Source organism: Protomyctophum parallelum (assembly GCF_964188405.1).
Source record: "Protomyctophum parallelum genome assembly, chromosome: 10".
In the NCBI taxonomy this organism is placed as follows: domain Eukaryota; kingdom Metazoa; phylum Chordata; class Actinopteri; order Myctophiformes; family Myctophidae; genus Protomyctophum; species Protomyctophum parallelum.
The window spans coordinates 41,698,899-41,723,175 of record NC_139704.1 but is presented as its reverse complement, the minus strand read 5'-3'; the positions used below and the strand labels follow the sequence as shown (position 1 = coordinate 41,723,175).

Sequence of the window (24,277 nt, the reverse complement as noted above, 5' to 3'; positions counted from 1 at the left end):
TTGGGTTGGTTTGAGCAACAGTTTGTTTAGTTTCGTCTTCCATCTCTTAAACATCTTGTTTCCTGATGGTGGCTTTATGAGCTCATGGCTGACGTTGTTCAAGTTGACATTTCAACTGGAGCAGAAGTTGCTGCCGTGTTCTCCTGACACCTGGCCTTTCTGGTCAGTCCTAGGTTCAGGGTGAGAGAACGCATAATCTCAACCGTGAAACAGCTTCCACCCTTGACCCCGAGTCTTCTGATAGGTTCCAGAATGTGTCTGATTGCATCCCTTTCAGCTTTTATAAGTTCCTAGAAACAGCAACTCAGTGTGGCCCTAGCATGTGTACCTTTTTCTCACTTTGAATTCACGATTACCCAAACCTAGCCATATAGCCACCATTTAAATTCTATTCAACCTTGAATAATGAGTCCAGTTTGACCCTGGTGTCGACTGGATGTGTTATTTTAATTCATTATTTTTCATAATTGATTATATTGATTAGTTTGATTAACTTTTGGGCTGCAGTACACACACACACACACACACACACACACACACACACACACACACACACACACACGCACGCACACACACACACACACACACACACACACACACACACACATTTCATTGGTGGCTATGATTCATGCACAATGTTCTTATTGGCTGCCATCAAGTCATTGCTGCAACATCTGGCTGTGTTTTTACTGGATAAGACATGGATTTGGATGTGGGACGTCATGTCCTGAAAGCCAATGTGTGTTAAGTCCGTGCAATCATTGTGTGGGAACTACACTATATTTGTATTTTATATTTTATTGTCTGTGACGGTATCGCTGGCCCTCTGCCTTAGAAAATTGAGTAACCTTGACCTCCGGTAAAAGGCCAAGGGGTGGTGATGGTGAAATCACTTCAAAAACAACAATGGCTGCCCTCCCTTTCCCCTGTTTTCAGATGGTATGTAACTATGCATGCAGTTGAGCATACTTTAAAGATGGAGTGCCATGATTTTCCACCCTAAAACATGATCATCAGGTCTTATTGTATAAGGAGGACGATTTTTTTCAAAAACGTGTACAGTATTTGTTAAAATGTGTTTTTTATGTGGGCACCCCCACCAGTTCATTAAGTATGCCTGGTTTGCCTGATGGGTGGTGATCCACCTGAACTGAAGCCGCACCCACAGCTGTAGTTGTATGATAAAGGGAGAGGGGTTAGGGGGGGGGGGGGGGCTGATAATGTGATGTCACTATATTACTCAACAAAAACTGTGGCACTCTATCTTTAAGGTGAACCTCCAGAATAAACGGTGTAAAGTTTGTAAAGAGAGAGAGAGAAAGAGAGAGAGAGAGAGAGCGCCGTTTCCATGGATTTTAAGCACACATTACATATTTTATAAGGGTTGATTTGGAGTGGCTAAACCTTTGGTCAAAGGTGTCCCTGTTCACAGAATACATTTAGACAATTTGTGTAGCCTCCTGGTGGGCCTGTGTGAGTATACAGTATTTCCCAACAACATGTTTGCTGACTAACTGCTGCAATAACCTACAATTAGGTTAAGTGAATCTTTTTTTCATTTAAGTGATTTATTTTCCTGTTTCAATACCACAGACCATTATTGGCTAGCTTTGTACGGTACCAGAAAAAACTAGTTCCCCAAGGCAGCTGGCAAAAAGCAACTTTTTATTATTTATTATTTATTTAGTTATTTAGGCTTAAGCATTTTCAATATAGAGTGCCAGTGTCAGTTCAGTGCCAGTTCAGTCAAATAGACGATGCTAGACCACTCAATATCCGTAACTGTGCAAAGCTGTAGACGTCACAAACAAGTGCCCATATGGAGACTGGACATCACAAACATAACATGTACTGATGTCAAACACAACAGAATTTATTTTGCCTAATGGCCCCAAACCGCACCATATGATTCACCATGCAACTCCTTGCAACCAAACAGTGTAGTTGCATTAAAACATTATCCCCAATGGCAGTTGCAAGGAGTTGCATTGGTGTGACATGTCCTTAAAACTGTTTTATTGAAAGGAGTTGCAACGAGTTGCATTCGTGCAGTTTTGGCATAACAATGCAGATTTGTGCATGTGGCCCCTGATATTATCAGCGGAGTGACATTTATGTATTAATGTAGAAGCCCTCACAACCTAAACCAAAACAGATAGATGTGTTTAAAGGGATTGTGATTAAAAAAAGGTCTTGGAATTGTTCTTATTTTTTTTTAGGTTTTCTAATCTCAATTGCACCCAAAAAACATGAACTTTTAACATTCAGTAGATTTTCTGTGATCTGGGGTTTTCTGGCTCAAACAGGTGCTCTGATTTGCCGGCAGTAAGTGATGTAAGAGCCTGCAAATCCCATATATGTCAATGGGATTTCCCAGCAGATGTCACTGTTTCACTGTGTTGCCTGTTTTCATTGTAGCTCAAAAGGCTTCCAAACCCCAAAGACAACTTCAGACCACAGAAAATCCACTGAATGTTCAAAGTTCAGGTTTTTTGGGTGTAATTGAGGTCATAAAACCTAAAAGTAAAAATAAATGAAAATGAATGTCATAAAACCTTTAATAAAACACTGGCTGGTAATTCAGAAGTCTGAAAGCAGGAAACATGTCTTAAGTCAAGTATTTTATCCTAAACAAACTATCTGTACCTATCTGCCTGCATGCAATACGTTTTCCTCAAATATGTTTTGCTTTGTGCAGTAAAGCACACTTTGGACTAAATTGATGGTCCCGTAAACTAAGTAAAACCAATTAAGCTCTGCAGTGTGCTGCTCATACAGTTGGAACACTTTAATTGGAAATTATTATGGCGATGTTGAAGCAGTGTCCTCTCCTCGCATGATAGCTTGCTAAGTTGCTATTGGTTGTATTCCTGTGTCATTTCTTTCATTTGCCCCAGGTATTGGGGCATTCATAAATGTTGGACCATAAGTCTGAGCATAAGCAGAGATAAAACATACTGGTGAGAAAAATGAAGGAGTAACAAAGCAGAGACATGGTGGCACATTAGGGTGCCACCATATTATTTCAGTGTATAAACTTGACCAAAAAGTTGGTAGGGAGCTTCTTTTGCTCAGGATTTGTGCTGCAAGACATTTTCACATCCACAATTTGATTTGGAGGCCAACAATTTGAACTTCAGATTACCTTATTTGTGAGGCAGTCCGAAATGCGCCTGAATGTTTCAAATTAATCATGCACTCATTTCAGAAAGGGAAAAGAAAAACGTGACCACTTAATCCCTATTTCATAGGTAAAATTTCAAAATCTTTTTAAAAAGATCTACAAGCTCACAATGCGTCGTAACGTGTTTGGAGCTTATATCTGCTATTTTTGCTAAGTTTGAAAAGTAACAAATATAAGATGTATGATTCTTTTTTTAATGTTCATTGTTCAATAAGAAGCAAGTCTCTTGCACACCTAAAGGTGACAGGTGTGTAGGAGGGAGTGTAGCAACTCATAATGTAATAGCAACTCATAATGTAATAAGGGCTCAAAAAGGCTCATAATGTAATAAGTTAAATGTAATACAAACTCATAATGTAATAATCAGCTCATAATGTAATAAAATCATGAGCGCATAACGTAATAACAGATTTTTCAAAAAAAGACGTGTTACATTATGAGTTGCCTTAATAGGCAGCTCATAATGTAATAAAAGTTCATAATGTAATAATGGCCCATATTGGTGAGAAAAGTCTTACACTGTCATTGTTATTACCTCTGTTGACAAATGTAGACTTTCATATGGCCCATATAGTCTTACACTGTCATTGTTATTACCTCTGTTGACAAATGTAGACTTTCATATGGCCCATATAGTCTTACACTGTCATTGTTATTACCTCTGTTGACAAATGTAGACTTTCATATCGTCACCTTATTAAACTAATTGCCTAAGCAAAATGATGCTGGCCACCTCTGGTAAAATCTGGTAAAATCTGGTAAAGTTTATTACAGTAATGTTTATTACATTATGAGCCTTTTTGAGCCCTTATTACATTATGAGTTGCTATTACATTATGAGTGGCTACAGTGCGTGTGTGGGAGTTTTTTCCTTTCTTAAATGTTCGTCCAAAATAGGAACACATGTCATGTAATTTGCGCGTCACATCAATGTCAAATGTAGGATGGCCGTTGATTGAGATGCACTTAGTGGCAGTGTTGATCTAAAATCAGATAAATCTGCAAAAAAGCATTCAGTTAAGTCATGCGTTAAATAATTTTTATTTGAGGTTAAATGGGAACACTAGGGGGTGGCAATTGCCATCCCATGGAGATGGGAACCCAAATGACACCTGTGCGTGCAACCCTGAGATACAGCATACCTGCAGATACCTTGCATGCCCATATGATGAAAGGGAGTGTAAGAGCATGTGTGAGGGCCCCAACCTCCTTTTTCCTCCTCTTCCTCTTGGGTGCTGAGTAAGACCCTCAGACAGGAAGTGAGTGTCTTGTGGGGAATGTGCTGCAGGCTTTCTCGCTCTCCTTCTCCTTTTCCCCCTTCGCTCACTCCCTATGCCGTGGTAGAACACTGCTCTGTTGTTCAGACGTCTAGCAGATCCACTCCGTAGCAGTTGGAGTTTCCCTTCATCCTTGGCCTATCCTGACCCGAGAGTCTACTAGTACCACTAACCCAACAAGACTTGTTATTAGCAGACGGAAAATGGTCGAATGCTTGATTCCCCTAACAATGGCAACGTGGCAAGAAAATCGCACATAACAACAGTGTCTGTGAATTTAGGCCAGGGCAGCACAATTACATTGCAAACATACTAAAGGAAAATGATTACCAACTACAATTTCCTGAATTGCAACAGGCTGTTTTCCCCACCCTACCCACCACTAACTGGGGTCGTCAATAACGGTAAATTTAGGTCAAGCAGTCATGCAGGCAGTCACTATGATATGCATCTTCCAGCGATTGTAAAAATGAGTGGAGCAGATGTGTACAATGGTGTTTCAATGGGGTGAATTAGCTGCTAAGTGCAGCACACACAACATGCCAATTTAACTGTTCTGGCTTTGACCTATGCCTTTTGTGCATAGAACCACCACCAGAGGAGGCCTTGCCTCCATTGTTAATGTTTAAAGTTTTTGTTTGCATTATTAGACATTTTCAAAAGTTGTTACATTAATGCTTTTGTCAACATTATGGTGATGGAATTCATGCAACACTAAATATTTTCTTTCAATGTTATTTAGCTACCCTAAATTTGACCATACTTTGGTAATTGCTTTTTATGGGGTGGGTGGGCTATTCATTAGACTACTGCCTACCTGTCATTGTGAGCTAAATGTAAGAACCTTGTGATAGTTGCCAGTTAATGGAACCAGCATTTATTGTGTTGAGTTATAAATGGAGTTAAGATGTACGGCAAGCTGCTGTGAAATGTGTGAGCTAAATGTATTTGGTTGGATCTTCTCTGTGTTAATGTATTACATAATTTAGTTTAGCAAACACCTGCCTGTTGAAACGATCAAGACAAAGTCCAGCACAGTAGGCTATGAAGCCACTGCAACCAGTGGAATTTAGATTACAAATTTTGCCTTGGGTCTACAGATTCTGAGCTTATTTTTATAGAGGAGATCTGTTCCAACAAGATATTCTTGTGCTGGACAGAGTCTCTGCTCTGGCCTACAAATCCAGTTGCTTTGTGGGGAAAAGCTTTCTTTTAATTTATACTGTACCCGTATCTATTTCAGTATACTGTAACATGCAGAAAATACAAGTTATGTGGCTTTTTGTCGGTCGTGTGCCACTCTAATCTTTGGTCAATTTCCATGTCGAATTCAGTTGCATTCGCTGGATTTACACTCATAGATTAGCCCCTCCCCTTTCCTTTCGTCCAGGTTCTACTGAAACATGCTGATACAATTAAACAGCTCTATTTGACTTTTGCTTACACATTGAATTCCTTCATCCTGGGCATGATGAAGCTTTCAGGAGCTCTAATATAATTGAGCTCTGGTCGTTGGAAAAACCTGTGATTCATTACTCAAGAAAATAAAACCTGGAGTCATATTTCAATGAGCTGCAATGCTCTGACCAATTTCTCTTGCTTCTGGAACTGTAAATGGGCTGAAATGAATACCTGTTTTTCTATTTCCCTCAAAGCTCTTTTCTTCGGTCGTTTTCAAAGTGCAGATTTACATTCTGTCTGGTTTGCGGTTGCTATTTTAGAATTTTCTTAGGGGGGCACCCCCCCTTCTCTCCCGCACATGGGCACACTCGCCACTCATACGTGCATACACATACAGTTCAGTCGCATGTGCATGTGCTCACACTCCACACACACACTTACCAGCCCTTCCCGCTCCCTCAAGAGCTTTGAGTGTTTATCTTTGGAGGGCCACGGTTTTCGGTTTGTTGTTCTCTCTTCTCATTCAACATCCAGTACAATCTGCCTTTTCTCCACTTGTCCTGATTGGAGAAAATGCTTTTTTTATTAGAATACCCCCCTTGGACCGCGGCCCGACCATTGCTTGAATATTCTCCACTTAGATACAGTAGAAGGAGAACAGAAAAAATAAAAAGGAAACCTCATCTTATTTAGTTTGGGCTGAGAGGGCCTGACGGCGGTAAAAAAAGGGCCCTAATTGAATTATGTGCATTTCCCATGAGTGCTTGTGTGTAATCTTTTTTTCTTCATCTTAAAAAAAGACTATTAGAGTATTAGACGTGCCAGTGGAAGGAATTCTCTTGGGGGAAAGGTTTAATATATACAGTACCAGGATTGAATCGCTGATGAATACACAAAATGAATAATAGCGCTGATCGGTGCTTACAGCGCATGTGCAGTAAGAGTGACTCCCTAGACCAGGGGTGCCCACACTTTTTTGACAGCTACTTTCAAAATGATCAGTTCAACAAGATCTACCCCCCAAAATATTTTCCCATTGCTGAAAATAGTAAAAAATCACACCCATGTGAAGTAAGTGGTGCAACTCCGTGTGGGCGTCCCCGGGGGGTCCCCGAAACTTCCAGACCCACAGGAACACGCCCAGGGTGCCGGCCCTGTATTTGTGTATTTAAATTTGTAATGCTACTTACCTTTTCTCACTCCTTTTCGCATATGCTTATTGCTTAGATTTCTTTCTTTGTCTTTTTAAATTTTTAACGTTTTTCTTTATAGTTAAATTATACATTTTTTAGGAGCATGTGATGTGGTCTACCTGCACAGCCTTTGTGATCTACCTTTTGGGCACCCCTGCCCTAAACTCTGGGATCTCTCTCACACAGTAGATACCACTACCAGGTACCAAGAATGTACTGCCATTGTGTAATGCCCTTTCTGAACCATACTTAAGCCTTTTTTCTATGTAATAATTATTCCTGCTATGATTTCCACAGTTTATAATTTGACAGAAAATACACACTACCTAGGTATCCCAATTCTGGTTTAGCAATGTGTAAAACCTATGTCTTTTAAGAACTGTACAGTGGTGGCGTATATGGACACATTCAAACAGTTATAGTTAACTACTCCGTAAGACCCATTTCATGCTTTGTCTGGAAATCTACAAGGAAGTCTACAAGCTCACAAGGCAATGTGGCGTTGAAAGTTTGGAGATTAGCTATTTCTCTGTTTGTGTACATTTGTGAAAATCTTTGCCTATAATGACATGCTCAAAACAAGCATGCCATGTAGAAAGTGGTTAATTACTTTGAGTTAAGAATTGTACTTTGCTTTACTTGGGGATGAGTTAATTCTCTAGTCTAAGGGGCTGTCTCGTCCTTTTGAACTCATGGTGAGTGAGTCTAGTGACTAGTCTCTGCCGTGCTTTTGTCTTTGTCTGCTGGACAGCAACATCTGGGATGCTGTTTATTTACTTGATATCATAGTTGCCTGGAAACCCTGCAGGCATCGAGATGAGAAGCCATTTTGGAGGACAAATTATGCTGTGGAAAGAAACATGAAGACAGGTGTTGATTTTGTGTAACCTTTGAGTCGAGTTCAATCAAGTGTTAATGGAATGTCCCCCTTGAAATCAACGTAAGATTTATATTGCTACTTATTTTCACTTTGGTTAAATAGAATGTTATTGTTGTCCATGTAGACTGGACATTGAAATAATATGGCGAGGGGGGCAGGGGTAGTTATACAAGCAACAGCTCTATGAGATGGGGTGATCACAAATGGAAATAGAATATCAAGATCTTAAACACATTGCAAAGATTAACAGAGGTACGAGAGGTATGATGTTACAGGTCAGTAGGCCAACAATCTGGAAGTTCTGATACACTAAGTGGACAACCACTGTCGCTCCAACTTCCCCAATCCTTCCGTAGTGATTACGGTAGATATCATTGTAGTCTCGCAGAAGCAGTTAAGTGTTACTCTTTGGCCTTTTGCCAGGATTCCATATTATTGCCATGGCAGTGTACAATGGCAGACTGAAGCTTGTGTTTTCATTTTGATCTCAAATGTAACCTCTGCCAGGCACTCATCAGACACATCCCTTCTGTGTGTACCAGGTTCTTTGGGGGTTGAGAACAGTTTAGGATGGTATTGATACTAGTGTGTATGACCTTTGAGGCCCAGTTTGTTGTTTGCTATCCATAATAAACAAGGGAACATCTGCAGTGAAGACATACATGTACATCCTTCTTTTAATACATAGCAGCAGTGTTTGACTGCTGCATTGAAAGAATGTAAATTTATATCGTGAGAGCGGATGTTCCCTTTTTTTTATTATGCATTTAAGAATATGCATCCGTAATTAATCTAAGTCTTGTCTTGTGAGTTGAGCGTGCCAATCTTTTGGACTGCTTTGCTATCCAAACATCTGTGTTAGATATTTGGCCTACAATGTGTCATTATTGTATGGGTGTGTAATATAAGCATGCATTTGCCTGGATTTGCATATTGGTATCTATTTGTGTCCATCTATTTATTGAATGTTTAGAGCACTGTGTAATATTTCAACTAATCTATGCTATATTTGTACATTGCAAGGAATTTGACTTAGTGTTGTAGTTGTGGCAACGAATATTAGAAACAAAAGACTATAGAATTCAGAGATGTTTGCTCGTATTGCAGTCTCATCGCATGAGGAAATGTCTCAAGCCTCACCAGTTACTTCATCCCAATTTAACAAACTCAATACAGAAATCAATGAGTTCAAGAGCTGTAGTAATTTTGACCAAATGTTTGGTCAAAAAGTTTCTTATTAAAGAAACATACTGTATCAGGAAGATTATAGAGTAAACCTCTGCACTCCCTTCTCTGTCTGTCATTCATTTTTCTCCTCAGTGGGATGGAGTAGTGCAATCTGGTGAGTCCAATCACGTTAATTGATTGGCAGGTGTTAAGAGATTGTGTAGGTGCGACTACGCGCACACACATATATGCGAGCGCACACACACACACACACACACACACACACACACACACACACACACACACACACACACACACACGTAGAGAGAGTTTACAACAATCCAGTCACACTCAGATTGACATAGTGACATGACCATATACAGTTACTGTAATATACAGTCACTGTATGTGCGTGGCATTTTATCCTCTGTGGTTTGATTCCTTGAAGTTTTAACCTGCCACAGGTTAGTTTTAACCTGCCACACATGCTTGGAGCCACGGGTGAGTTGTAACCGGCCACGCACGTTGGGAGTGACGGTGTTGTCGGACTGTTTGTCTGACCAACATATGCACCGCGACAAGGGGACCCACTTTAAAAAGCAGGGTCAAAGATCCTACGCCAAACTCGCATACGGACAAAGGGACACACAAAGCTATTCGGTGTGCCACAACTATTATGATGTTATATCGGTGGTGGTGCTCAATCTGCATTCCCAGTTTTAAAGGTTTAATTGCATTGTTTGCCTCAGGCCATGTTGGGATAACGTGTTGCTTCCACACAATGCGTCCTAGTCCTACCGGGGAAACTCCCCACTGTCAGGTGATAAGATAAGGCCTGCTCACTCCTCATGCATTGAAGGAAGCATGAGCCCACTTCGGGGCTCTCCCCAGGTTGGCAGAGGGAGTGTAGTGCCAGAATCACAGTTTAGGCAACTGGCACCAGGTGAAAAATGGGTTACAAAATCGGGTGATAAAATAGGTAAAAAATAAGTCTGCACTCTGCAGATAGTTTGGGTGTCCAGTCCACTGCACATCCCTGGATCATAGAATAGTTTGACTTTGAACATTTGGCTTGTATCCACATATATTGGTGTTTGTAGATTGAAGTTTGTTGTTCAGACGGAATGCGTTACTCTCTCAGTCCCAAGAGCATTATTATCATGGCCATATTCTACGAATGAGTCATAGTAGTATATCAAGTCACACTTAATATAGTAGCATATGTCATGGTCATATTCTGAGTCATAGTACTAGTCTATCACGTCATTTCTTGATATTACTACTTGTATATTGAGTTTCCTTGATATACTTTCTTTTTTTTTTTTTTTTAAGATATGTTTTTTGCGGCTTACGCCTTTATTGATTTTTTAAGGGATAGAAAGTAGGCTGACAGGAAACGGGAGAGAGATGGGGGGATGACATGCGGTAAAGGCCGTGTCGGGTCCGGGAGTCGAACCCGCGGCACACCGCGACTGGATCACCAGTCCGGTGCCCAGACCGTTACGCTACGGCCTGGGCCGATATACTTTCTTTGATAGCATATCAGCAGCCCATTCGGTTATTCGTTTATTTTAATGTCAGACAGAAATGAGCAGCTATACATGGGCTATATTTGGTGTATGTGCAGGTACTGTATGTGCATGTGTGATGGATGTGTTCATGTATTTGGTGAGCAGAGTTTGATTTGCTGGGTGGAGGGAGGAATAGGAGATACGTTTTAAGTTTTATCCCTGCTTCTTGTCAGACTGAAATATGTGATTGTGCAGATCCTTTTGGGAAATGTAGAATCTCTGATATGTATAAAGAGCTGTAGAGATATGAAGCCTTAACATGTACACAATGATTGCTATCAGAATAGTGAGCTATTTAACACCTTTGACTATTTGTGTGTGTGTGTGTGTGTGTGTGTGTGTGTGTGTGTGTGTGTGTGTGTGTGTGTGTGTGTGTGTGTGTGTGTGTGTGTGTGTGTGTGTGTGTGTGTGTGTGTGTGTGTGTGTGTGTGTGTGTGTGTGTGTGTGTGTTTATATGTGACTCCTGAGGCTGAGTCATTAGCTCTGTGTTGAATCAGCTGAGAGCTGCACCACGGAGCTCTGCAAAGCACCATGGGGAAAGAGGCTGGTGTGAGGACAACATCCTGCTTTCCCTCCACTTAATAGGAAGTGTAGTTCCTCCAAACTAGTTGTAGTCCTTCCAAAACAGACAATATATCTCAAATTTGGCTCCAACATTAAGGCAACTTGCTGTCTTACAGTAATTGCATGCAGGTTGGGTTGCGATTTTGGAAACTTGGAAATGCATACAAGAGGCTTTGATTGAAAAAAGATGCCACACCATTTGCCAGTCCAGGCAGAGTTGAAATATGCCGACAGAGATTTCCTTTTCCGGGTGATATATTGCTTCTTGGCAATTTATCTGTCATAAGTACTCATTTGTCTTCGTATTAATTCACAATGGCTCCTTTATTTCTCTTTAAGAAAACAGACATAATTTCTTTCAGAATCCTATCCTGATCGCTGGCAAGAGAGTAAAAAGTAGTTTGAATATTGGCTCATTTTAATGCTTGTTTCACTTACAGTCTTCACCTTCTTCGCGCTCCACCAGCTCTTAGTCCCCTTGTCATTATTGCTAGTCCACAGGGATTTGTCAAAGCAGGCTCCGTGATTTAGAGATTTAACTGGTGCCTTTGGGGTTTCCCTGTGTTCTTCATGCTCCTTTTGGTATGAATTGTTTTGTTTTTCGATACTTGGACTGTGTGGCATACCTGTAGGTCATGGGGGTACCAGATGTGCATAGACTTAGACACCCTCTGCCCATATCCTTGGGTGCTTGTGGTGCGGATGGATTGTGTTGTGTTTGAAGGGATTGACAGATATTGGCACATGTGTGTCCCATGAATCATAACCAAGGCTGTCACACATCAGAAAGGTCACTGTGATTTGCCAGCCTTTCTAAAATAATCTTTTTTTATGATCACCATGTGGCAGAAGGCCAAGTCATATAGAATATATATATATATATATATTATATTATATATATTATCTATACGGCATGTAGTCTCTCGAGACAGACTGTTGACTCACGAAAAGAGGGTGCAGTTTTTCCTTTTTTTTGTCAATGGGTTCCCACTCCCCAGATTGTACTGTATGTGACTGATCACAGCTCATGCTACACAACGTCGCGAAACAGAAGTGTATAAAGAACAGTCTACTCTGCACCAGGAAATCTTGGTAAAACAAAAGTGAATGACAAAAGAATGACAATTTGATTGTTGCTGATAATCTATACACATAAAGCCATCATTTCTACGTGAAGCACTTATGTTGTGATTGGTGAAGTAAATAATAAATAAATATTGCCATTTTCCATTTGTCCAATGCATACTGTGGACCACCACACTAGCATGCCCACAAATTGGTATAATGCAGCTTTGCCACTGAACAGTGCATTATGATTTGTATGGAGTTGTTCACAAACAGATCACATACGGTAGTAACTACTGTAACTCATTTTGATAGCTAAAGAGTGGGCAGGACGGACACAATCAGATTTCTACTAGAGCCGTGCCCATTGGGCACTGGCCTACTTGGAACGATGCAAGTTGAAAATGCATGACACACCCAGTTATTACAGTCTGTGTCCCTTTTATGCCCATATATGGAGTTCTTTGTCAGGCATGCCCAAATATGGAGTCTATGCAGATGACAGAACAGACCAGCTCCATATATGGAGATATAGGGGTGATCAGGTCCAGAGCCTGGGCAAGGTTCAAGGTTCAAGGTTATTTATTAGTGTCCCCGAAGGGCAATTGGTTTTACAGCAGGTCATAAGGCTTGAAACACATACTGTATAACATACATCAATCAAACCAAACTTATTGCTGCTGGTCGGAAGCGTGCGCTGTGCCCGGCCTACTTGCATCTTCAGAAGAAAAAGAAAGAGGTGGGGGGATAGGGCACAGGCTTTTGTGCTGGTTCTGGACCGGCTATCCGACGGACTCGACACCGGGCACTGCACTCCTTTTGGGGGTGTGGATTGTGGAACGTTTGTATCGAATTTGATTACAGATGTACACACGTACGTACACACACACACACACATAGACTTGGTGCATTTATAGATAGATGTCATTTACTTTTTACGCTCCATTCAAGTTGGATTTTCGCAGGAAGTTAAAACCATTACTGTTACCATTGTATGTCTTGTTGTTTCACATCAGGCCCAGTATCTCCTTTTCTCTGAATGTGGTTAAATATGGAACGAAGCCATCATCCTAGTGCTCCAAGCCTGTTTACATCCCCCCCCCCCCCCAAACAATACTGAATCTCCCACTCAGATTTACTCTATCCACAACATAATGGATACCAGAGCCCAATTAATCCACCACCAGTGTTAGACATCCTCTCCAGCTCCAACTTAAACGTGCTGTCATTCCAGTGCATGCCGTGGTGGAGTTTTGGCCAGCTGAATTATTGCCTTTAGCAGCATATCCAGCGCTATGCTAATGGGTGTGGATCTGATTAACTGCGTCCCTCGTGTTTGCTTTATATCATTAATGGAGACGTCAGAGATCACCACTCACAAGTCAACATCAAGTTATACGCTTCCATTATCTCGGCGAGAAATGTCTGCGGACGCCGGACGGTATCGATTGCGACATCTAATATGCGCTAAGAGGTCTCCGTGTTGTAACTCCTCTGTGATCCTTTAACAATCTGCTATGCTGGAAGGAAGTAAGGAGCGCTACGCTGTCCTCATATGACCTGCAGCTCATTCCATCCATGCACTTTTTTTGCTAACATATTTTCCACCGCCGCCATTCTAAAGCCTTGCATTTTTGTCACTTGAAACTCTCTTCTTGTCAGCGAGTGACACACGGCCACATGACAAAGTATAAAATAGTAGTAGTGTTAGTATTTAAGAGTAAGCAGCATCATTATTTCCCCCGAAACAAGGTCTATTTGTCACTGCGAATATATTAAAGCATTAACTTGTATGACTGTATTTAATGTGAAATATTTGCAGATGACGGTTTGGATTAGTTTTTCCGTCATGCTTCTGTTGTGTAAAGACCTTTAGCATCAGAGACCAACAGCGGAATTACCCTGCAACAAATATAACGTCATTCCAATTGTTTTGAGTCAGATGGAAGTCATTGTGAAGCTGTGAGGTCTTAGTAGTATATCGTCATGGTTGGCTGATGGAGAACTGGGCCTAGTGCAGCGTTTGTAGGAGTGGATCTCTGATTCTCTGGTGTCCTCCCCGTAACTTATGTACCCCAGAGCTCACGGGACGCCCTAATGTGTTCTCCCACGGCCCGTCTGCACACCACGCCACGGCATTTGCCAACAGGATGTTTTGCTCTCTCAGTGCATGATCCTCGTGTTTTTACTTTTTACTCGCATCGTGCAACAGATTCCTCCCAGCCCCAGATGCTTGCATACATGATTTGTGATTTTTGTGTGTTCTTTTTTTCACTGTTGTCAATTTAGTTTACTTGTATTGTTGATTTGTATGTAAAGGTGCAGTAAGTGATATATTATAGAGAAAGTTTGTTCAGTAACAGGGGTCTCCCTGTCTCTCCAGCTCATTAGTAAACGAAAATGCATTTTCAGGTCGGGATACTATGTAACTATGGGCACGTTCGGAAATACCGCAACGGAGCGCACTCGCTTATTAGTTTGCATTGCACAGTGCACTCAGTGAGCTATTTCCGAACGTGCCCCAAATGTATCCAGTCAGGAGAGAGAAGTGATGACACAGAGAAAGAAATGAGGAGGCACATTTTTTACTGGAACACTATATTTGAAGGTGACAAATTGTAATGGGTACTCTCTTCTGATTGGGTGAAATTAATGAAAACCCAACTGAAAAAATATCTTCTGTTTATTAGAGCTGGAACGCTCTATAGTCTATACTCTATAGTAATGATTACTATCTAAATATAGAGTTTTAACCTTTACAGTTTGCACAAATATCACACTAACTTTAAGACTGCTTAATTGCTAATTCTTAGAAAACAATTTTGGCATTTAGCTGAATTATAGAGGCTTACTTAGAACAAGGGCAAGTGAAGTTCAAGTGCAAAAATACACAGCAAAATGAGCATTTAAGTTGGAGTGTATACGTTTTTAAAACGGATCTATACTTATTTAGCAACATGAACCTTAGTGTCCCTATTATAAGGCGAACATTCAACAAAAACAGCAGATCTACAAGCTCGCAGTGTAGCACGTGAGCTTGTATACAGTATTTGCTATTTTTGGTAATATTTGGAGTGTGTGTGTGGGGGGGGGGGGGGGGGTGAAAGAGGGAACCATGTTTAGGGAACCATGTATAGAGGGAACCATGTATAGACTTCTAGGGGACCTCTGTCAACGAAGTATATTGATTCATACGAGGTTTCCGCCGGATACACACTGGTCTGATGAACCCATTCTGACCTGAGATCAGATTCTAAAAATGTCAGTCGTTCTTCGATTTTTCAAAAAATAGCAGACCTACAAGCTCGTATCGCGCCACTCGGTGGCGCGATATGAGCTTGTAGATCTGCTATTTTTAAATAGCTAAAGCATAACATGATGCTAACACCAAAATGGGTGCCCGGTCAGAATGGGTTAAGGAGTGGTAAATGAACACTCAAGAATTACAGTGTAGTGACAAAAGCTGAGAAAATATGTAAAAGTCTGCCAAATTGTTATGTCTTTCTTTTATGGCCAAAGTTGTACTTACTGCCCTGCTGGTGGTGTTTTGCTCCGTTTTTGTGCTCCGTTTAAAACCATCTCAAATGTCACAAATGTAAGTAGCTATTCATCTGTCTCTCCGCAGGCACACATCATCCTACAAGTACAGCGGAGTGTTTTCTATTTTGTGTGTCTTGCATCATTTCATGCCTAGTCCAGTAACTGTTTTTCTTTCCCTCTGTGCATAATGAGAGGTCCCCGTCATATATAGCCAGCCAGGAGATTTACAAGCTGACGACAGCTCAAATAATAGATTGATGAATTATATGCTGAGTAGATTTCAAAGGCACACCGTTTTCTGGGCATATTTTGACCCTATTGTGTTCATGCATTCAGTGGGATGTTTGACATTAGCATTTACATTTTTACAAACTTCTTTTGCACTTTATTCCTGTCTGTTTCTAATTTAGGTCTGGCAGCAGAGGGACATTCTTTGAGGGATGTAGTTTTGTTGAGTTTTTATACAAACACAGAGGTTGGACAGAAAGAGATTGTATGTCTGTGTGTTTTAGTGGAGCAATATTCATTCTAATATAACATTGGATGTTCCCAGATTCATTTGTGTTCGTTTGGGTATCTCGCACTTAAAGCTTCTAATGAAAAACCAGCTGTATTCATGAGAAAAGACAGAGGAGGAGAAGAGAAAGAGGTTTCGCGAGCCGAGACAGTGGGATATCGCTGCGTTCATAGTTTGTGATTGTTTTAGTTCTTAACAGGAAACAGTTGTAACAAGTGCTTTCCTAATCCCTTATTACTCCTGGCCACCCAGGAACCAGACACTTAAATCGGGACCGTTCTCTCCGTCCTCCTCCGTCCTTCCACTTCATTGCTGCTGGACGGATGATTATGATCTGAAACCCTACCCGAGATATTAATACTTCCTATCACCTGCTCCTTCTCATTTCTTACTCTTGATCACAACTTTACTTTGTGTGACTCCTTTTGAGAAATGAAGATTGTCTGACCCCCGCTGATTAGGTGTGGTGAAAACACTTGCATAACTTACCTCAGTTCAGTGTCTGAGATGTGTTACTGTAAGTTACTCCACATTCCACAATTTTCAGACCTTGCTCCGGGTGCAGGGAAAACTGACCTTGGACTGGCCACAGTGGCCAGTGTCCACTCTCATCTTTGCTTTTAATTTATTTCTTATCAATTCCATTTGATTTCCCAAAATGTTTTTTACACTGTATGTGTGCCTGAACACAAATTGGAGCCACTTCATTGTGGGTCACGTCCAGTATTCTGTTACTAATTTGGTGTTGCACATAAGAAGAAAACAACAGTTCAATGTGCATAGCTCTCATCTGAACGCAGCATTATAAATTGTTTCCTTTCATACGTCGGTGCTCTACAAAGCAATACGCTTGTGAAAATTGGATTTGACATAAAGTGAGTTTAGCAGCACAACAGAAGAAATACCACCCACGACTTTAGAGTGTTTGTGTTCACAAGTATGTGGTGTCGTCACGTTGATGTCAGCGCTCTGTTGTCCGAAATGAGGATGTGCAACGACATTGAGAAGCACAAGCATGATGGAAGGCTGACGGGACCGTAGCAGGCTGGAACTCTTCTGTCATTCCTCTGCTGTCCAAGCAAAGTGTGAGGCCGTTTACGCTAGTATTACACTTGGAAAATGTTGAAACATTGTTCAGATACACAGCGTTCTCAAGGCTCAACCCCAGCTACTCCCATTCTCAACAATGATCCACATGGAGATAATAATTTATTTCCATTGTCGATATGGGGGAAGGGAGGGGGGCTATTTGGCATAGACTGTAGTGTTATGATGTGAAATGTACTGGCCTTTACCGTGGGTATAAGGCAGGCCCTCATGTGAAACAGCTGTGGAGTAGGAAGGGGCTGGTTTGTCGTGGGAGCCTGTACATATGAGCATGTGTTGAACGTGCACAATCTAGGCATTACAACATCACTAGGGGCCATGCTGTCTGGTCTGTTTTGCAAAAGAAAACCATGTTTAGCAGTGGTCATTAATTTGCTATGTTTGAAGCTTTTAAAATGTGGTGTTGATGGGGAAAGTCATAGCAATGCAGTTCACACCCAGGGGTCACATAATTGTTGTCATACCCTACAGAACTGTGTGCCCTAAGACCGCCAACATAATGCTCTTCCTATACAGAGGGGGGGGGGGGGTTATTTATTCAACCTCAGATGTGTACAGAACATTCTCAGACTGTCTGACACCATGATCAGCTGTCAGTTACCGTGAAGAGAAAATAACTGTAAATACTGTAAACTGTAAAGCTTGCTTTTGTACTGTATATCCCAACAATGTCTTGCTCCCCTGAAGTCCAGTGATATTCAAATCTCTAGTATGTACAGTAACAGTACAGTTATTTTGCTGCATTTAATCCATTAAAACCAGGAACCTTTTTAGCACAAATCGTCCCTGGTACAAAACATTTTAAGATGGGTGTCTGCAGTTAAATACATATCATTTTGGGGGTCCTTGGCGTGGAAAATATTGGGAACTACTGATTTAGAAGTGTAGAATCAGCCTCAGGACTTAATGGGTTAAAACCACATGAAAATAGAGCGCCGAAGTCCTGACGTCACTCACTCACCCCCTGGTTCACGGAAGTAATTTCTCTATGGAGAATAACATGGGCTCATCTTAAAATCCTTTCATATAAGCATTGTGGTCTCTGCGTTATACCGTTATTGTCAGGGAGGTGTCTCTGTATCGTTTGCGACAGTCAGTCACTCATATATGATACAGTCTGTTTCTAGTAGCAGTAACAATTTTATCTCAGTCAGTTGATTCTTCATATCCATATGAGTGAAATGGCTGGGATGACATGCTTATTTTTCAAACACAGTTCTTATGAGGCGATCAAAAATCCCCTATGAGGATTACAATGCAAACAAAAAGTACATGAACCTGTGGATTTGCGCCCTCTACCGATATTGACGTCAGACTTCGGTGCTCTATGGGGTCTACTACAAGCTCACTTGTGAGTTGTGACCTCATTAAGGATTCATCTGTGTTCCTTCATTACAGTGGTAGCGCAAAGTAGCATTCTACTGTATGCTTGTATAGATTTCAATCAACATTAATATGTTTCCACCCAACTCATCTAGGCCATTAATCACTCTAAAAGCTGACATGTCTTGGACATATTCTGAATTAAAAGCATTGTTCTCTGCAGTTGAAACATAGCCGGGCTTTTGGTCCACCTAATCATAACATCACATTCTTGTCATTACACAGAGACCAGTATTCATGACAGTAAGAGCCATACCAGCTCCACTGCTGACCCAGATTTTCTCAGAGCATTAAATCCATCTTGAGTACCCTGACTGAAATGCATCATTACATCCCAGCACACTATAGCTCTCCCAAAAGAACACTAGAATTCTCCTCAGATCACACTCACAGTTATGTATTTAACATTATGAGAGCTGCCTGCCGCAGTCCAAAGGACTTGCAGATGTGACGGTGAGACAAAGGCTTGACTCGCTGTGATGGTTGGCTCGCTGTTCGACTTACTATACCAGATGAGGGAGCTCCATGTTTTTCTCTCTTTCCCTGGAAAGTTAGTTTAAAAGGACAGAGGCCTCCTACTAGTCTGCTCAATGTCAGGTGCCTGGTGCTGTAGCTCTGTTGAGTTCATGTGCGCCCTACCATTAGCCAAAGCTCAATTTATATAATCCATTTCATGATGGTGTCACTTGCTGAAAAGAACAGATCTGTTCTTGTTGGCAAGCGATGCCATCGTGTAACAAAGTGTAAATTAGGCATTATATATGGATGCTGTTTATTTATTTATTTTCAGTAGTGCAGTAGCATTCAAATAAGGTGAAAATTACGTCCAAATGTGGTCTGACCATCGGCCATTAACAGCTACCATAAACTGTTCAAATATTATTACTGGATCCGTCAATTTATTGCATAGAAGCTGTAGCCCAAGCAAAGGGATTATAGAAAATCACTCGAAACGGTCTTGTTGAAGTCTGACAAAATGAGTGATATCAATAGCCTGGGCCAACCACAACACCCTAAGGAATGGCGATCCACAAAGTTCAGATCATAATAATGTGAAGATACGGGCCTGACACTTCCTGGACCCGTGCATGATTTTTGGCTTTGTTACTGTTACACTGTGTGTTTAACATTGAACGGCTCAAAGTGGTTATGCTGTACATTGTTTTTCATTTTCTTTCTGTCTCTCTTACAGCTGCCTCTGAGGGTCGAGTTAATGGAGGCGAGGATTTCTTCCAGAAGGTGAGTGCGTAGTCTGCTGTCCGACTGGCCTTGCATTCACTTTTGCCGTAATGTTCTATCCCAGCAGGTTCCCAAACGTTTTTGTTGAAGACTCAGAGAAAGAGAAATTTGAAGTCTTCCCGGCCCGGGACCCAAACCCAAAATAGCAGATTTACAAGCTCACAACGCGTCACAATGCGACATGTTGTGAGCTTGTATATCTGCTCATTTTTTACTCGTGATCCATAAAAATGGGACTGTGACCCACAAATGGGTCCCCGATCCACTGTTTGGAAAACGGTGTTCTAACCCCAGTGTCCGAGGAGAGAATTTGGCTCCTGACAGTGGTAAGGGAGCAGATGTCAGCTGCGTCTCCAGTTGTTCATAATTGCGGGTCAAAACGTAAGAGAAATGTATTGGAATGGTACCGATGTAAAACCTCCTGTGTCCTGAACACACGCACTTTTGACCTCCGTGCCTGTTTGAGCTAGTCATTGTACAGAATAGATCTTCTGTACAATTAAAGTTTAGTATTTTATTTCCCAGGGAAAGAACAGGAAGGCTTTATCTGCCAAGCGCTGTCTCACCAAATAGTCATTGTTGCACACATAATGAGTATTGGCTGGTCGATACACTCAAAAACTACTGTAGAGCAAAGAGGTTGGTTTTGCGGTAACAAGCCCCTTGGTTCTGATATGGCCTTTGAGGTTGTTTTCTTCTTCCCCAGAATATTTAATAAGGCAGACAGAGGAGCAGCATATAATATTCGTCATTTATCAAGGAATTGTACATTATACTGATTTTAAGCCCACAAAAAGATCAAGCAGTAGGCTTGACATCTCGTGTGGCTGCTCAGTAACTGATGACCATTGTGGTGCTTTTTCCCCTCATCTTGTTTTTTTTTCTTCCTAAACCATCTTGTGTGATTGTTGCAAACAAAGACAACATGTGCAAGTCTATTTATACAGCCAATAGTTCATATAATTGGAGGTTATGTACTTTTAAAGATGGAGTGCCACAATTTTTGTATTTTTCCAGCTTTTCATGTGTCTATGGGGTGACAGTACTTCATTAGACACCCTGGAGTAGTTTTTATGTGCAATGGTGTAATAACTTTGTATTTAGGGTTTCTTCCTGGAGGCTGAACACTTGACGGTCAAACGGGCCAATGAAGTAAACACGGATAGTGTGACGTAAAAAAATTGCACGCACACACACCTCCCCCTCTATATATATTTTTAAATACGACAACCTCTGTGGGCGGAGCTGCCTGCCACATACACACGTGTGAACTGAACGGCGCAGCCAGCCAGTTTGTGGCAGATTTTCAAACAGTCATTTCACACATTACCAGTTCACAGCAGAGCAGACTGTTTTTCGTTAGCAAGTAAATGTTCACGTCGGGTCCTCAGGATAATCAAGGAAACCACAACAAACCAGCCTTATATAGCCTACCTGCTCTGCTGTAGTTGCTCTTGTTGTTCTCAAGGAGTAGGTTGTTTCTTTTATAATCACAGTGGTCGGGCTTTGATACAGAGTGTAGTGTCACAGTGTGCATTCTTGTTGGCTGTTGTAGTCAATATGTAGGTCCTAATACGTATACGAGGCTGTAAAGTCAAGAATTAGAATATGTTGTTGTGTCGCGCTGGAAGTCATGTTGCCATGTCTGGCTATTACAAGCGACTTGGGCTTGTTTTCATATAAGTAACTTTCAGGGGAGATGTGGTTGACTTGACCAATGGTTCATGTGAAGGACCCTCAGATTAATATGTTGTTAAAAGGATTGGTGTTGTTGAAACGTTTTCATAAATATTCAAGGCAATTTCTGTGACTTATTTTTGTGGACTTGGCCACTTGTTTCTTTAAATCTGGCGACTTTTGCTGAAACTCAATGCAGTCAGAAGGAACATTCATGTTGTAAATTGAGTTTGATCAGAGCAAGAGTGGAGAGTCTTCTGTCCAGAGCATCATGTGCCTATAGGGCAGTGCAAGTGTTTTGTGTCAGTAAAGGACAGTTTTAATGCCAGGGTGCTTAGCTGGAGGAAATCAATAGCCGCCCTACAATATATTGGCAAATTTATAGAATTATTCATGCTAAATGATCTATCAAACTAATTGTTTCTGCTGTTAAACTATGATTTAATTGGATGATGAGCTGAGCTGATTGTGACAATAGGGTCAATATAATTGGAGGAAATAAATAAATTATTATAAAACATCAGAAAAAACAGATCTGATATGGTATGGATGCGTGGATTATATGCCTATGCATGGATGGTGGCGGTATAAGTGCATAATGGTGCTTATACGATATCTCAGAAATATGGGAAGTGTTCACTTCTAACATTCACAAAAACATGAGTTCTTGTTACATTACAGACACCAATTTGTCATTTTGTAAACAAAAGGGCAGAGCCATGGGCTGTCTTTTTATAAGGAGGGGGAGGGACTAGGACAAGTGGGTGGTCTTAAAGGAGGAGAAGGAGGGACTGGATTAGGTGGGTGGTTCTACGGTTAAACTCACGCATACCTAATGAACTGGTGGGTGTGTCCACATAAAAACATCATTTTAACAAATACTGTACACTTTTTTGAAAAAACTATACCTCATATACACCTAAATACACCTGATGATCATGTTTAAGTGTGGAAAAAAATCACGGCACTCCATCTTTGAAAGCAGTTACGCACAAATAATTAGGCTCAATAAAACATCCGACCGTAACAAGTCAACTGCCTGACACAGGCATTACCTCTCAAATAAAAAATATATATAATCCAGAAATTGTAGGGATTTAGCTTCTCTTCCGATTGAAACTCAGATGTTAAAACACCAAAAAAAGCACCACCCGACCGTAACATGAATGCAACTCTTAAATCAATCAAACCCTCTAGGCTCTCTATGGAACAAAAAACTTAAGGTAAGGCTTTTTACAAAAGTTGTGGGGGGGGGGGGGGGGACGCACAATGAATTAGGCTTAAAATAAAACAGCGATTTAGCTGCAGAAGATGGAGAGGAGCGCATATTGGATTTGTCTTTTATTTAACAATTAAACAGCGCCTGAAACAGGCATTACCTCTCCATCAAATAAAAAAATATATAATCCAAACTCCTCTGTCAATTGTAAACGAATGGTAACATGAATGAACTCTTCAAGCCTGACACATAGTTAAATTACCTCATAGTCATGCTGCATGCGCTGTTGGTCGATGAAGAATTATAATCCAAGGTTTGTCAATCATATTATGGTTTATGGTTGAAAGTAAACCAGAATAAGTAAACTTTAAGAAGAGATCTGCAGTCATTGTGCTGCAGACTGCAGCTCCACTTGCTAATTGAGTTGACATTTGCGCAACTTCACTGCATGGCATTACAGTAATTATAGTTATTTGCCAGCACCTGCTCCAATATAAGCCTAAATCAAACTTTATTTATATAGCACATTTAAAACAATAAAAGCTGACCAAAGGGCTGTAGGCCTACAGGCTGAAACAAGTGGAGCATCACCATCGGCGCACAAAAAAAAAACATAATTAAAAGAAAAAACACAGGCAAATAGTATAGGCTACATAATTACAATAATACGATCAGGTGCAATTAAATGCCAAAGAGAAAAGGTGTTTTGGTCTGGGTCTGTAGGAGCTGCTCTGCTGCATGGGAGTTCACAGTGATGGAACAGGTCAGTCTTCAGACAAGAAAAAAAAAAAGATATCGCTGGCAACGCAAAATCAATTCTCTGCATCGCCAAAATAAATCTATAGGCCTAGTTTCATTCGTGCCATTATACTCAGCCTATATGCACAACGCAGCGCATGAGATTGCAGATCTTTGAATTTTCGGTGCGCGCACTGACCATGTGAATCCAAGCAGGTCCTCACAAGTATAATGTACACCGCCAGGCTCCACAAGGTTCTCAGCGCAACAATGGCACATCGATAAAAGTTGGGATTTTATAGTGGCATTATTCAGGCAATACTCAACAGATTGTTATAATTCCAAGTGATCTATAATCTGTGAAGTTTATATTTTCATTTGGGTGTAAATAATGTTTTTATATGACTTATCAAACATGGTAGCCTATATTTAATGTCCACTGAGCTGTGGTGCGCCAGCCTACACTCTCAATTAGGGATTTTCCCAGCGGTCATTTTCACTCTCGTGTAGCCTACAACTTTTATTCAAATAGGGTATTTTAAAATGCAACCACAC

General features: G+C 40.9%; 1 protein-coding gene across 4 annotated transcripts in view; it reads left to right on the top strand.

Moving 5' to 3' along the window:
* bicc1a (BicC family RNA binding protein 1a) overlaps positions 1-24,277 on the top strand; it is a 92,092-nt gene that overhangs the window by 2,315 nt on the left and 65,500 nt on the right. For all 4 annotated transcript variants that reach the window (XM_083774856.1, XM_083774857.1, XM_083774855.1 and 1 more), the window contains exon 2: positions 20,042-20,088. In XM_083774856.1, the coding sequence (XP_083630982.1) occupies positions 20,042-20,088 (47 nt within the window). The remainder of the gene's footprint in view (positions 1-20,041; positions 20,089-24,277) is intronic.